The following is a 16,888-nucleotide window of genomic DNA, read 5'->3' on the forward strand; positions in this document are numbered from 1 at the left end:
TGTTTTTTCTCTTTTTGTTTCCCTCTCTCCTTCACCTAATGAGTGGCAGAGCGATTTCAGTGTATGTTGTATTTGTATTTTCAGTTATGAAGTCTTTTATTTTTAAGCCCCTGGGTAATTCTTTTAACTCCAGATTGAAGCAGATTTTCTGAAACAGATTTTTTGGCTTACTATTTTATTTGCTTGTTAGGAGAAGTACTTTTTAAAACAGTTGCTTGGAAAAACTTATTAGATGGATTGTACTTTAGACAGACCACCTCCATAGAATTTAGAAAAAGCTCCGAAGTGAATCTGAAACAGCATAAGTACTTGTATTTATCATGTATCAATGACTTATTAGAAATTAACAGGTTACTATGACTTTACTCTGATACGTATGCAAAGTAGAGTTTTAATGCACAATCTAGAAAGTGTTCTGTCAAAATAGCGAAGTTTTGAGAATGTATCTTTGTCTAGGAATAGGGAAGTAGCATTTTTGTCTCTGGCTTAGTTTTAGTTACAAAATGTCCATTCAGTGGAAGCATATGATTTTTGTAAACTAAATATGGCCTCTGTAGGTTTATAGCATGTTAAATAAGAACAAATTGGCCATTTGCCAGTAAATAGGTTTTTCTATGCATTGGGCATTTTAAACTTAATTTTAAAAGTCTCTTGTCAAAGTGAATGCCTTTATTAATTCAGCAAATACTATTAGGCATCTACTGTATGGAAGGCACTGGGATACCTCTATGAACAAGATAGAGAAGGTGCTGGTTCTCATGGCAGATACATTCCTGTGGAGAAACAAACTATAAATAAGTAAACTACATAGTAATAATAAATAAGGGTATTTGATAGAGAGTGATGGGGAGGGGATAGGTCACCAAAGTATTGGATGACAGGGGAGGGCTGTTTGAGGAGGCGTTATTTGAGTGGAGAGCTAGATGGTAGTTGGTTGTGTAAAGATTTGGGGAAGTTCAATCTAGGAAGAGAAAATCTGGGGTAGATGGAGCTTGATGTCTTTGAGGAACAGAAAGCAGGGCTGGAGAATAGTGAGCAGGAAAGAAAATGGTGGAAGATGAGATCAGAGAACCAGATGATGGCCATATTACATAGGGTCTGGTAAGCTGTGTTAAGGTTGAGTTTTCTTGTAAGAAATTTATTTGGAGGGCTTTAAGCAGGAGAGTGATATAATCTGATTTATAGTTTTAAAAAGATCATTGCGACTGCTCTCTGGAGAATGAATTTCAGGGGAGCAAGAGTGGGAATAGAGAGATGAGTTAGAGACTCTCAGGTGGCTTGGACTAGCGGTGGAAGGGCCTTAGCGGTGGAAATGAAGAGGGGGTGGATGGATTTGGGATACACTTAGAAGGTGAAGCCAACAGCCTGCTGCTACGATGAAATGGGAGGTGAAGGAAAGAGAAGATCCAAGAGTGAATGTAAGTTTCTTCAGCTTCAGCAGCAGGATAGATTATCCAGCAGAAGAGGGGTTTGCCAAGATTGGCCGGCAGACCCAACCAAGCATGTTTTTGTAAAGTTATATTAGAACCCAGCCTTGCTCATGAGCTTATGTATCGTCTGTGGCTGTTTTTACACTACAGTGACAGAGTTAAAAAGTTGTGACAAAGACTGCTTGGCGCAATAGACTAAAATACCGTTACATAAAATGTTACTGACCCCTGGTTTCATGATTTTTATGAGGATCAAAAAGTCTGAGAATTGAGCATGAGTTTTTTGTTTTGCTGGGTGCTGGGGTGAGGAGGAAATAATAATCTTCTTTGGGTATATTAAAATTGAGATGCCAAGATGCCTCTTAGTTATGCAAGTGGGGATATTTCCAGGGCAGCGGGAAATACCAGTTCGAAATTCAGGGGAGAAATAAATGTTTGAGTCATCTTTATACATATGGTATTTAAAACTGAGGAATGGATGACTGATCAACTAGAGAGATGACACTGAAAGAAAAAAGAAGATCTAGACCCACATCCTGGGGCATTCCGTAAGTTAAAGGGTGCTCAGAAAAGGGAGAGCCAACAAAACACTGAGAAAGAATGGCCGGTGAGGTACAAGAAAAACCAGAAGAATGTTGCAGAGGCAAAAAGAAGGTTTTTCAAGAAAGGAGGAGTTGTCGGTTGTTATCAAATGCTACTGAGAGATTGCTGAGGACGAAGAAGCAATGATTGGATTTGGGGACGTGGTGGTCATTGGTGACTGTGACATAATCAATTGCAATGAAGTGTTGGGAGCAAAAGCCTAGTGAGGATAATAAGCTTTGGAAGAGAATTGGAAATGAGGAAATGGAGAGTGATTGTAGGTAATTCTTTAGATACGTTTTGCTGTAAATGGAAAAAAAGATATAAGACCATATTAGGGAAGGCTGTAATATCAAGGGGAGGTATTTAAGATGGAAGATTCTGAGTTTGTTTGTATAGAAATAGAAATGATCCAGTATAAGTGGGAGAAATTGATGATGAATGAGAGAGAGCAAGATAACTGCATCACAGAAGTGCTGATGGAATGAGATTCACAGCACAAATGGAGGGGCTGGCTTTGGACAAGACCCAGGACACTCTTTCCATTGTAACAGGAGGTAGAGGAAAATAGGTTTAATCTGATTGCAACTTTGAGGTTGTATCTGATTGCTTCTGTTTTTCACTGAAGAAAGTGATGAGGTCATGATCAGCTGAGAGTGAGGAAGAGTGGTGCTAGAGGTTTGAGGTGAGGAGGAAAAAGTAAATTCAATCATGGAGAGTAGGAAAACATGCGATGACAGTAGGATTGCTATTCATTGTGATAATACAATCAGAAATTTTATGTTTGCTGATACATGTTAATGATGATGTCACCTGTTTAACCAAAAGTAAATGTTGCAGTACTCATCTTATTTCCTTTCAGACCCAGTGAGAATATGCTGATTCGTGTCAATAACGATGGCACTTACTGTGCAAATTGGACTCCGGGGGCTATTGGACTCTACACCATTCATGTTACAATCGATGGCATTGAAATAGGTATTTTGTTTTTTTAAGTTGTGAGTTGCTTAGTGCAAAGAACTAGAATCAAAATCCTCTTTCTGTTCTAGTTTGCCCTTTAACATGTATCACAGACATGGACAGATTTCATAACTTTTAGGGGGGCTTCATACCCTCCTTTATAATGAGTACTCAATTCGTGCGTTCTTAAGGTCTTAAAATGTGGTAATAACTTATGGGTCGCTGTAGCCCTCATGGTTCCTTCCCTGCGTTCCCTGATGTGGCTGGTCCGGTTCGATCTCCTCCACGCTGCACTGTAACCGTGTGCATGCCTCGCCTCCCTACCCCGTGGTACGTCTGTCTTCCCTTCCTGGCTGTGAGCAGACACCTCTTTCATCTTTGGATCTCCCAGTCTGGCTCAGTGCCTGGCGCATGATGGCTGCTCGATAAATACTTGCCGAAAGGATGAATTTTTTTTTAACCTACCACTAACTTTGAAAAATATATTGCTTTTCCTTTGGGCATTAATCTTTCTCTTTTATTTATTTTTAAACTATCCGTATAATAGGACAACAGTAGGACAACAAAGCTCTAATAAGTGTTTATCAATATGAATTCCTTATAACACTGTCTTTCCTAATGCTCCTCAAGCAAAAGGGTTCCTATGATCAGGCAGATTTAGAAAGCCCAATATATTGTAGTCTCATCTTAGACATTAATACAATTCATATTATCATATTTGGGATTCAAAGATATCTTGAAATTAAGAATCCTCTCTAAATTTGTTTAATCCTTATCATGAGACCCTTACATGTAGGGAAGAGGAGACAGGTTAGAGATAAAAGTAATACTGATTAACATTCCACCAAAATACCCTTTGGGAAACTTTTAAGTAGTTTGTTTTTACAGTGAAGATAAAGAGGTACTTTACATTGTTGTAACCATAGATGTATAGAATATACATTAATGTAAGTATAGGATCAGATATATTAGATTCATCTATACCATCCTAGAGACCTTTAGTGGCAGCCTTTGCTACACTCTTTTATTTCAGCATATCTTTAAAGCCTTTAGTTCAGCAAACTTTCGTTGGTTCTGGGCAAAACGTTGTTCTAGGTAAGACAGTTCCTGGCAAGTGTTGACAACTTACTGATGACTGCAAGATAAAACAGGCAAACAAAATCACATGAAGTAGAATATAAGTAGTGACGTGCAAGGGGCACAAATTACAGCAGTTCAAAAGTGGAGATAGTCAAGAATGGTTTCTTCTTGGCTAGTAGCGGGTAAAGGAAACTGATACAAAGTAGATAAGAAAAATCCACTTATATTTGTTTTCTGGAAAGACACTGAAGAAAAAGATTCATAGTTACTTAGAATCATTCATTTTCTTCCCCACCTTCTTAACTTAGCTTTCTCCAAAGGTGACCAAACTGTTAGTAGACTAGGATCTTGCTTGACTGAAGTCAAGGACAGATAATAATACATTAGAATAAGGAGGATGATAATAGCATTTAATATATATCTAAAAATTTTTATACATACCTTATATATTTTATATATATTTTAAAAATCATTTCATTCTCACAGCATCTCAGTGAGATAGGTGCTATTCTCATCCCTATTTTATAGATTAAAAAAATGAGGCACAGAGAGTCAAACAGTTGGTGGCAGATGTGGGAACAGCCAAGTCTAACATGAGAAGCCCAGCTCTTGGACACCATGCTGTGCTGCCTGTTACTCAGGAGATGATTGGTATAGATGATGAGTAGTGTTCTGATTGGTTGTTATGAGATAACGTTTGATCACACGAGGGTTTCTTTTTTATTATTTTGAATTTTTCAGTATTATTTTACATATTCTATAGCCCCTCTTTTCCATGAACCCCTGAGACACCCCTTTGGAATCTTAAGGTCATTTTTCAGATATTTCTCTCTTAGCTATTAAATATTAATCACCTTAAAAGGACAGAATTCAGATATTTGTTTTAATTGTTTAAAATAGCCTGTGAGCGTATATTAAGTTAGGTTTAAGGGTCCTCCTTCCCTTGTGATCTCAAATGTTACAGTTCCCTTCCTTTTCTTACAGATGCTGGCCTAGAAGTAAAAGTAAAAGACCCACCAAAAGGGATGATACCGCCAGGAACTCAGCTGGTCAAACCAAAGACTGAGCCTCAACCAAATAAGGTTAGGGTAGAATGAAATCAGAACATGAATTGGTCTGAGATTTATTAATTTTCTTCATTGATGCTTCAAGGTAGCCATCAAACACCTCATATTTTACTTTATTTCAGTATTCGAATTCTAGGTATTCCTAAATGAACTTGAAGAATAGTTCATGGTAATTCTAATCATTTCTCAATTGTAGAACCTGTACTTTTTGGTTTCTTTGTATAATGCTATAGTAATTTATAGGCCTTGTGTACTTTCTGTTATTGAAAGTCTACAATTGGGACTTCCCCTGGTGTTCCAGTGGTTAAGACTCCACACTGCCAATGCAGGGGTTCCGGTTTCGATCCCTGGTCAGGGAACTAGATCCTGCATGCCGCAACTAAAGATCCCACGTGCCGCAACTAAGACTTGGCGCAGCCAAATGAATAAATAAAAGCTACCCTTTAAAAAAAAAAAAAGGAAATAAAGTTTACAATTCACAAAATGTCTACTGAAATTAAGTGTATAAAGTTGACAAGGTTAAAGTATCCTGTGCTGTTAAAAGAAAAAATTCATTTCCTAACATCTAAAGAGTAAGCACTATAGGAATTTTAGTAAACTACTTATTAAAAAAGAAACATGGATAGTAGAATTTATATACCTTCCTGAAAGGAAAAAAATGGCTCTTTTCTCTTTTTTATCATATGTCTTCGAAGTTTAGAGAAGAAATTATAAACGTATATTAATAATTTTCTATTTTTTTCAATAATTTACATTTTTACACATTTTAAAAAACAACATTTTTTTAAAATGTTGTTTTTATAAATGTTTTCTCTTGTTGTTTTTATAAATTAACCACTGTTATTTGCACAGGGAAACCAGCTACAAATAATTTTGGAAACTTTCTCAGAACTATACTTTCAAGTCTGTTTAATTTTCTCTCTTACCACTTACTTATAAGGTCTCTGTTCCGTGATTTCCCGTCTCACCTGTCTGTCTTTGCCTTTCTCAGGTTCGAAGATTTGTGGCCAAGGACAGTGCGGGGCTCCGTATCCGAAGCCACCCTTCCCTTCAGAGTGAGCAGATAGGCATAGTGAAGGTCAATGGAACCATCACTTTCATTGATGAGGTAATTTGTAAGGAAACACTTGGTAATAAATTTTGGACAGAAAGTTTTTGCATTGTTTACACAATGTAAGTTTACTAAATTGTTTGTTAGAATGTGTTTTAAGCAGTTTGAGTAGTGTTTGGGAAATCATTTCACAGAATTTCAAAATTCTGTTCATTGAGTTTTAAACATTGCATTCATTTTTCTTTATCAATAAAAAAAGGAACTAAAATTATATTTTTAGCATAAAAGGAGTTCAGCTAACATGGTAGTCAGAACCTGTACAAGGATTCAATGAAAATGAGTACAGTTTTTCTTGAATTTTTAAAATGTGGTTTGTTTTTGAATGTGTTTATTATATTGCCTTAACTTTGGACAGTACATTTTTCTAATAATACAGTCAAGTAACTTCCAATTCTGAAAATCTAAATTGAGGGGAAGGAAGTCTGAAGTTCTTTTGGGAAACATCTGATTTTATGTTTGAAATATTTTTCTTAAAGTGTGATTTTTTTGTGTGCTTTTACTCCTGAGTGACATTGTTTTTTACAATCTCACCATGTGAATTATCATATTGCTTGGCATTCCTTGCTGGTTTTTTCCTTAAAGGTTCTCTCAAAACCTAGAGAAAACTAGATGCTTAATCTCCACGTCCAGCATTATTTGCCTGCTTTGTAGCCTTTTGGACCTTGCTGCCCTCATAGGAGTTACAGGAGGGCGTGGCTTGTTTCTGTTGCTTATACTCCGTAGATCCACAATGATGATGGTGTGTGGCTGAGGCTGAACGATGAGACGATAAAGAAGTATGTTCCTAACATGAATGGTTACACTGAAGCCTGGTGCCTCTCTTTTAATCAGCATCTTGGGAAGAGTCTTCTGGTCCCTGTTGACGTAAGTGAAAGGTGGTTTTAGAAAGCTTTCTAGGTATACTCTGTCCTCATTACAGGGCTTTCTTTAATTAAGGCTTCTCAGTTCTGAGGTAAACCACAACTAAATAACTTTAAGTGCTTGAATTCTGAGAGCTTCTGTGTAATAAAGAGGGAGTTTGGCAAGGTTAAGGACCTTAGTACTTACTATGGTCCATCACAAGCAGGAGGTAGTAAATTAAAACTAGGCCTGCTAAATTCCTTTCACAGAGGTAGGGAACGAGAGCGGTTATGGGTTTTTTTCCCTTTCTTATTCACAATACTGTTTGGATTGAATTCCAAACTAAAATTTAAGAATTCAGTGTTACTATTCATTTCAGAAATATGTATAATGTATTTTTTGTATGTTGGCATTTTGTAATTCTGTGTTGTCTAAGTTTGAATCTTTTCTCTCTTGGCATGTGATACTGCTGTGTTAAAATAAGGTGGATTTTTAGACTTGTGGTGCCGTAGTGTTCTGGTTGAAGTTAAATCTTAGTGTCTGAGAGAATTCACTGAGCCTCTTTGACAGATGCAGTAGAATACTTAGAGTGTTCAAAAGTTTGTTCTATCACTAAATATGATAGGAACCCACAGCTCTTTTTATAATTTAAACAGAAATATATGATTTTTTTCTTTTTCATCTCCATCAAATGTATTCCTTATGACACTGCTAATAAATAGAACAGGTAAATTTTTATTTTAAAAAAACTGTAGTATTTTAAACAGTTGAATTTCTTAAAAATCAGTGTATAAAACTAGCTCTTTATATCAAGTCATTTAATATATTGTTTGTTTTTCTCGTTAATAGTTCAGAGTAATGTTCTCCAAAGGGGTGTATACAAGATGATTCTTTGGGAAAGAAAATAACAGAACTTCTATTTAAATTTATTGATTTCATTCTTTTCTCTATTCCTTTGTATATGTTTTATAATGTACAGTGGGGAGAGATATATCTATCTATATACTTTTTTACAAATAGATGGGTGATAAAGAAAGTTTGGAGAGTGTTGGTCTACTGCTTTTTTGATTTTTTGATTTTTTTCATCTGTGGCTCGAAAGTTGGCCTTAAATGGTTTGAACCCATCTCTCATTATGGTAACCAAATATTCTTCAGGATTACGAAAATGATATTTTAAGTGAGATAATTATAATAGCCATTTTGTTTATTTCATTAACAGCATATTTTTAAAATTTTGACCAATTTAGAGTTTTGTGTATTTTAAGGCCCTAATAAGGCATTATATTAGATTATATTATCTTTACTACCTTCCCCACTTCAAAATTTTCTTCCCAATTCCTTTGTTTGCTCATTTGAGGAGATGGTTTTGGAAGAGGAAGATATTCACACAGATAGAGCAAGAGAATAAACAAAGGTAGAAAGGAAGAGCAAGAAGTGTGCTGTGTGCTGAAGTTCTGAATCCCATGGCTTTATTTTGGCCCACTGGTGTTCTGTTATTTGATGCTTTTAAACTCTAGCCAAGAGACAGTTTTTAGTAGACAGTCTTGAGGTCAGAGAGAGAGGACATAATAAAGGTAAGAGGGAACGCTAAATGGAGTGAGCCGTACAAATACTCGTTGATGGCTTTTCACTGGTATGTGAATGAGGAGGTTATCACTGACTTATTTGAAAAATCTAGATGAAGAATATTGGAGATAGAAGGTAAAATGAAGTAGCTTTTGATATTTTCTAGCTTGTCTTTATGTTGAAGAATGGCATGAGTTCTCTTTTAATGTTAAGCAACTCAGAGTATCTGGTATCATTAAGAAAGCTGAGGTTTTTCTGGTTCCTTTATTTTAAGGATGGTAGTGACTTGAGATCCTTATAAATTAAAGGAAAGATGCCAGTAGAAAAGGGAGACATTAAAGATGTAGATAAGAAATCTGAAGGCTGAAAGAGGAGGAGAAAATAGAATTGAGGGCACATTGGAGAGTTGTTTCTGTGAAGGAGGAGGGGGTATGTATGGCAGTGGGTAAGTTTTTAGGGTTGAGGGAGGAAGGGAAGAGGTTGAAGGAGACCATGATTTCCAGATAGAAGGGAGAAAAGTCATCAGTTGAGATTGAAACAATTGAGTTAAGCTAGAGGGTTTAGAAATGCCATAAAGATTTGGAGTAATGTTTGAGAGAAATAGGAGCGGGATCTGACAAAAAAACTACTTGTTTGGGGATTATTGGGCCACTAAGGACCCAGTGGGACCACTGGATAGATCCATTCTGGATACCCTTCCTCTCCCATGGCCCTAACTATCCAGCATTAAAGGAGCCAGGAAAACAGATGATAGCATTGGCTGGAATTTCCTGGGCTGCTATGACAGGAAAATAGGGACAAAAGGGAATTTCAAATGCTGATGAAAGAGCAATTGAGATCACCAACTGTGGGATCCAGCCGAAGTTAGAAATGTGAAAGGACAAATGGACGGTCCAAGGGACTTGGAGGACTTAATAAAACAGAACAATATAGTGAGTGCGCTATACTTGAAGAGCTGGAAGGAGATAGGCAATTTTTGTGATAACATAGCATATTTGAATTTGATTTCATAGTTAGAGCATTTTATTGAATGAAGTGGCTCATTAATGTGGCCGTGAGAGGGCAGCTGAAGTATGTTGGAAGTAAACGTCATTGGAACTGCCCAAGTCTAAGACCTAAAAGGCTAGGCAGTTGGATGATATCCACATCGACACGAAGACGTACCAGTGATGGCAACACTGTGACCTGCAAGGTTTGAAAGAGAGTTTGTTTACCATTGGAGGAAGAGTCCCATTAGATACAATATAAAGTCATGGGACAAATGGGAATAATTAGATGTTGGATCAGGAAGAAGCCTAGAGTAGTTTTGGTATAAAAAGAGAATAGGTAGATGACATAAGGAGAGTTTATATTTTATGTGGTGACCAAAGAGGACAGAGGGGATGTGTGACAACTGGCCTAGGGCTTCAAACAAGTCTGGTATAAAGTTGCTTCAATGAGGGTGTTATATGAGGACCCACAGAGTCAGAGCCTGGCATAGGCAAGAACAGGCTAGTTTTCCAAGGTTTTGATTTTAAGGACCAGGACAGGCCTCTTATACAGTCAATAAGTTTTTAATGAGTACCTTACTCGACAGGGCAGAGCATGATAGGGCATAGAGGGGATAATGATTCCATCTCATCTCCTCAAGGAACTAATAGAGCTAAATAAACGCATCTTGCTGCTTCTTCCCTTTGCATCTCTTACTTCATTTACTACTAGAAAAATGCTTGCCACCTATTCTCCCTTTTTATACTTTAGTTCTTTTGTGAGTAAATCAACTATAAATTATGGCTAACCATTGTGAAACACTACTCAATTAAAAAAAGAAAGCTAGGAGATTTGAAATAAAATTAGAAATTATCGAGGAGTAATGCCACTAACTTAAAAAGATGCAAAAGTACCAAAAAGTTGCCTTGAGCAGCCCTTACATGAACCTCTTCAGCCTTTTCTAGTTACAACAATTTTGTATTCACATGAATGCGTGTACCCTGTTTGGAGCCTGACTCAAACAAACTGTTGGAGAGAATGGGGGTAGGGATTGGAAATTAAACACTGACTAAATATTTGATGAACTATTTTTTTTTAAAAAGATTACCATAAATAGTCATATTTAGCTTTAAAATGATTTTTGTTGCACTGTCTTGTTTATTTACTCATATTGTAGAACTATCATTTTCATTGTAGATAAGTACTTTAGCTAAATTTTGGCCTACCTAGCAGTAGTTCTATTTAAACATCATTACTTTACTAAGAAATAATGACATCCTAACTTAGTTCAAATATGACTTTAACTGTGTTTTAGTACTTTAGTAATGCTCTAGTTTAGAGATTAAATAGCATTAGACATCCATATTATGACTATGTCTTTTTTAGAATATTTTTAAATCAAAAAAAATTTTTTAAATCAGTGGGAAGAATAGGGATAAATATGAAGAGTGCAGATCCTTTTTTGTGAGGTGCTCACGGTCTGTTAGAACTTGTTGCCCCTTTTAGAACACACTATTTAATTTTACATCTTAGAGTCTTTGTTTATGTTGTTTCATTTGTCTAAAATGCTTTTGCTTCCATTTTTTTTTTCTAACTTTTCTAGTATTTTCCTAATTGGCCAGGCTCAAAAATTTCTGTCAACGTTTCTCATCCCTGTACATCCCAATAATGCTGTAGTTATCAATTCATTAATTGTTCACTCAGCATATATTTATTGAGTCCTTATTATGTACCAGATACTAAGCTGGGAAGTAAGTGTTGGGTGGAGAGGCAAAGGGGAGGGATACAAAATAAGTAAGAGTGCAGTTCTTGATCTTGGGGTACTCACTATGTAATGGGATAGACATAAAATATTCAGATAATTAAGTTGCATTGTGGTAAGTTATAGAGTGACTTTACTTAGGAGGTGACATTTGAGGAAATCTTAAAGAAAAATTGCCAGGACAAAGTAAAGTAATTTCACATTAGAGAGTCAGATGTCCAAAGTTATGGAGGCATGCTATGTATGGAAACTAAAAAATAGTTGATACGGGTGAAGCAAGAATTGAGGGTAAAAAGCATATAAGTACTGGGGAAATTAGCTTTTTCTCTCCTTTCTCAGGTAGCACTTTGTCTGTAAAAGCGGAAAAGGCTTATAATGTCTTTCTCCAACTACGCATAATGTTTAGTTTGGATTTTTTTTGGCCTTTAGCCCATTTGTATTTACATACCTCTTATTTCTGTTAAGCTCCTCAAGGGTTAGGACTCATTTAGGATCCCTTCTTATATTTTTTCTTCCAGAGTGTTAAATATTACATTTTGCTCGTGGTAGGCATTCAACATTTGTTAAATACTAAATTTTAGTTCTTGGCATTTGGTAGGATCATACTGCTTAAAATAATTTCTGACCCTCTTATGCTCCATACCTTAATTCTCTCATTTAATTTTCATTGTGCCCCTTTGATGTTAAGTTTTTATCATTCTCATTTTTCCAGTGACAGAAGAGAGCTAGTCTCCCAAGATCGTAAGTAGTAAGTAGTGGAGCTAGCTCTGGAACTCCAGTTGATGTGATTCCAAAGCCCATTTTTTTATGTTTAGTCTACCTTAATCTAGTGGAGCCATAAGGATAAATAGGTATAAAAGGATAAAGTAAATATAGCAATAAGAATCATATTACTTTGGCTAGAACTCCACAATTAAATAAATATGAATACTAACAACCTTAATGGTTGAATGAGGATGAATATCGTGATGTATGTTGAAGGTATACCTGGGGAAGGCTGATTTTAAATTAAAATTCTTAAGATTTGGAAACTACACATGTAAGCCAATAGAATGTTTCAGATACCAGGGAAAATATGTTTAAAAAGAGAGAGAAAATCAGTTATGCACATGACGTGGGAGACATTTGACTGCCTGTAATAGAGCCTAAATTTTTGGAAAGCAAGTCTACTTCTAAAATAGGAGATATTACTGATCTGAAACTTATAGGCCCAGTTCTTTGGATTCTTTGTCAAAAATGAGGTCTTTTCACATTGTGAATGAGGTTGAGTGGTAGAGAAAGTTTATATCAAGGAAAGTAGATGATACCTCATTAGAAGTATTCAAAGATATCTTTATAATGCCCATATTATCCAAATTCTTGCAGAAGCAACTTGAGTCTCCGAACATGCCGTGCAATTATACAAACCACTTTCTACCTACTTAGGCTGATTGGTGTTCACATATAGAAAGTAGGTTGATTTTTCTGAATTTGGGGGCTCTGAAGATTTGGGGGAGAGATGAAGGAAAAATATCATTTGGTATTCTCTCTTATAACATTACTCAGGGTAATTGGTAAAATTAGCAAATGTTTCTTGCATTTTATGTCAGTTTCATTCTTTTGGGATACCTAATGATGCCTGATAGTCACAGCTTTAATATACCCCAAATTTCTTGATTTTGTCTCGTTAATAAATTTGTGTGTGTATGTATGCGTAACCTGTTTTTCAGTCCTACTAAATGCTAAGTATTTACTTAATACACCATTAGTAAATATGCTGTCCTTAGATGGTTATCAGAAGCTTCATTTCATACTTTAGCTTGATGTTTAAGTTTCCTAAACAGAATGGAATTAAGGCTTAAATTCCATTTAAGCCTTAATTTAAGCCTCTATTAAAATAACACTATAATTGTTTGTATATATGCTGTGTTTAATTTCCCTGAGATATTTTATCTTTTTCACTTTAAAAATGGCAATTTTTAACTCTGTGATCATCCAGCACAATGAAACAATTACTATCTTTTTTTTTTCTTTTTTTCTTTTGCATGAGCATTTGGCATGTTTGGTCATGTATTTCTCCATGAAAATTATTAGCTTATTTGGTTTCTTCTATGCCTTGAAAGATTATTGTCTTAGAGTTGCAATTTGGTGCTCATCAATTTAGTTAGGTTTTTAGCATGCTTCAGTTTCTAATTTTCTTGACAGAACTTTTTTGCCTTCACAATAGTCTTTGAGAATAGAATGATTTCGATTATTGTAGATATGTGTGTATTTGTATATGTGTGTGTGTATATATATATATACACACTTTTACATACATATATAGTGGTGCTCATATTATTCTATAAAATTATACAATATGAAAGCTTATTTATATATTTTAATAGTGAGAAATTGAGACTTTGGAGAGATTAATATTTTCATGCATGTTCATATCTTTAGAGTAAACTTTCCTAAATTTTCGAAAGAAAACTATGCAAGTACATTTTAAACTCCAGCTTTCTATCTGGTGCTTTTTTGGTACTTGATAAATGCAATTTTATTAGGATAACACATTTTAAAAATAATCTTATAGTAAACCAGTGTAGACTAAGAATTTTCTACAAATGCAGAACAAAAGCAAAAAAGAGTCAAATTTGAATCCACATATAATTAACATGTACAAAATTGATTTTATTGGCAATTTGTTACCATGGTTAGCAGTTACATCACTTTAAGGTATCATTGTATATGTTAACTCATGTCCTCAGACTGAGGAAACACTTGAGTTTGCACATTGAAATAGGAGAGGGAATTCCCTGGCAGTCCAGTGGTTAGGACTCCACGCTTTCACTGTCGAGGGTGCGGGTTCAGTCCCTGGTTGGGGAACTAAGATCCCACAAGCTGCATGGCGCAGCAAAAATTTTTTAAAAATAAAAATAAAAGAGAGATACAAGCTTTAAAATTGTCAGTCACCACATTGCTTCTTTATTCCTAACTCATCTGCATTGCTTTTTACAACGCTTTTCACATTGCGCTTGATGCTAGAAAAATTTATGCTAAAAAATAGAATATGCTAAAAAATATTAATATTGTTTTATGTCAAAAGGTTTGCACCACTATTCTCTTCAAAGGAGAAAAACCATTGAGCAAATATTCCACAAATTCTTATATACATGGATGAACCAGTAAGGACATCTTTTTCCCCCCAAAACAGTATTTCAAAATACTTTGCAACATGTTTCCACTTCACCTAAAGAGAAAGTGCCCTGTCTGCTGTCTATTTTTAAATGTGAAGGGGGCTTTGGTTTTTTGTTTTTTTCTTTTGTTTTGCATTTATCTGTAGGCACACTAATAGAAGCTCATTTTTTCTCTGGCTTTTATATGTTTTATATTTCTATATTAGCATATATGTATGTATATGGGTCTGTATCTACATCTGTCCATACATGTACATACATGAGGAAAATACAGAACTGGAAAATATTAAATAAATTCTCGTTATCTAAAATGGCTTACAGTTGGTTGGGAATTGTGTTGTTTCTTTTGTGCTGAAGTCTTGGATAATGACAACTTTCATTAACATTTTGAATGTCCTCTTTTTTGGTATTTATATAAGCAGTAAAATTGTGTAATTACTGGTTTCTGGAAGGATTTTAATTTCAGATCAAATAAATATGTTCGATAGGATGATATGTCTATGTAAATGTATATCATTTTAATTTTTATGAAAACATTTTGTGAAAATGTTGATTTTTCTGGGACCATGTTGCTGTGAATTGGTTGTTCTGTAACAAAATATATTTAGACTCTAGAGATCCTAAATGCTCTGTGCATTTCCTAAACTTTGAGATGGAGAAAACTAGGTCTGCCTTTTGATAAAAGTTCAGATTGTATGTTTTTTTCTCTATGCTTTTCTTAACAAATTTGCTAACAGCTTTCAGTAACATTTCCAAGCAACTTTTTTCTCATTTATAGAAGAGAGCAAAATTTAAAAATGACTTAGATTTTTTTTTCTTTTTGTTTTTTTGTACTTTAAACAGAGATAACTAGTTCACATATACTACATGCCATTATTATTCATAATAATAGTTGCTCTATCTATACAATCTGTGTTAGTCACAGTTTCTTTATAAAACAGCAGACTGTTTTCTGCCATAAAACAAATCTGACTTGTACTGGAATAGATGCGTCATCATTTAAAGGAGTTTGAAGGTGTCCTTCTTGCACTGACTGTCTTAAGATTTAAATCAATGTCTGGCTCTTAATTGTAGTAAATGGCATGACACACTATATCCATGGAGAGCTTTTGACAAAAACTTATGTATCGGAATTTCTTTGCTGTGTGGTTTACTCAGGTGGCTTCAGTTTCCCTTTAGTGAAATAACATTCCCGTGCTGGTGCTAGAGTATAGAACATTGTTGTTACTGTGAACGCATCTTCTGCAGATGATATCCTGTTCCCTTTCTTTGTTGATATTTTTCTTTCTTAAACTTTGTTGCTCAGAATATCTTTAATGCTAGCCAAGGAGTCAGGGATTTGGACGTATTTTCATGGACTTCCAAAGCTTTTTTCCCCCAGGTGAGTTAACTGTAAGGAACAGTCATACATTATTCAGGTATTTCAGCTTGTATAACAAATTTTACATTGTATCTTTGAAGCCTTTACGTAAGATTAATTTTAAAAAATTCCTTTTTACCAAAAACGATCTATACAGAGTTCTGCAATTGAGTTTCCCCATAAACCTTTCCCCTCTATTTCTGCCAAAGACTGTATTACTAGTTTAAGTTAAACTTTTACTTGACTTCAAATTTGCTATATTTAACTTTATGACTAGCTTCTCCAACAATTATATACAGGTCTAGCTTTTTCAGAACTTACTTATTTAGGTGGGAGAGTTCCAACCCTATGGCTCTTCTGTTTTTTTCCTCGCCTTGCACAGTGGTCTTTTGAATGTTGGGGTGGGATTGCAGGGAGCAAAAATTAACATTGCAGTTCATCAATTTCATATGCTGGTGCCCAGGTCTTAAATTTCTGTATAGAATAAAACATGCATTTTAGGATTTCTTGAGAATAACAGACAGAGTTCTGTGATTTTAGGTCTATCAGTTCTTTTTATACTGTTTAGTATTAAGAAAAAGGATAGACTTTGCTGTACATTTATTAATTTATATAGTTTCTTTAACTAATCAATAAAATATTAAATATTTTAGGACAGTTCTCCTATATTGCCTTTCAGTGAATAACTTGCAATTATTATAATTATTATTAGTGTTTGCCAAGACTTTTCTCTCACTGTTACCCTGAGTGGTCAAATTGGAAATATTGTTATAACTTAATTAAATGCTCGAGATGTATCATTAAAGACCAGTGAAATTGTTTTTTCACTAAATCTATGAATATTTGTTTAGCTTTTACATCATGCCATGTAATTTTTAAAAGATCATTTGTACATATGACTAATTTGACTCTTCCATCTATGAAATAGCATCATGTATTTGCTAAAATTGATCATTCACAATGACATTTTTAAATATTTACTGAAAATCTCATGAGTAAAATA

At 34.9% G+C, this 16,888-nt stretch overlaps 1 protein-coding gene across 13 annotated transcripts in view; it reads left to right on the forward strand.

Annotated features, from left to right (window-relative positions):
* Positions 1-16,888, forward strand: part of MYCBP2 (MYC binding protein 2) — a 270,723-nt gene that overhangs the window by 182,244 nt on the left and 71,591 nt on the right. For 9 of the 13 annotated variants that reach the window (XM_082434738.1, XM_082434743.1, XM_082434745.1 and 6 more), the window contains 5 exons: positions 2,875-2,990; positions 5,037-5,134; positions 6,111-6,227; positions 6,954-7,094; positions 15,832-15,906. In XM_082434738.1, coding sequence (XP_082290864.1) covers positions 2,875-2,990; positions 5,037-5,134; positions 6,111-6,227; positions 6,954-7,094; positions 15,832-15,906 — 547 coding nt within the window. The remainder of the gene's footprint in view (positions 1-2,874; positions 2,991-5,036; positions 5,135-6,110; positions 6,228-6,953; positions 7,095-15,831; positions 15,907-16,888) is intronic. The other 4 variants (XM_082434746.1, XM_082434739.1, XM_082434740.1 and 1 more) reach the window with 2 other exon arrangements.

Source organism: Balaenoptera physalus, assembly GCF_965194825.1.
Source record: "Balaenoptera physalus genome assembly, chromosome: 18".
Classification (NCBI taxonomy): Eukaryota; Metazoa; Chordata; class Mammalia; order Artiodactyla; family Balaenopteridae; genus Balaenoptera; species Balaenoptera physalus.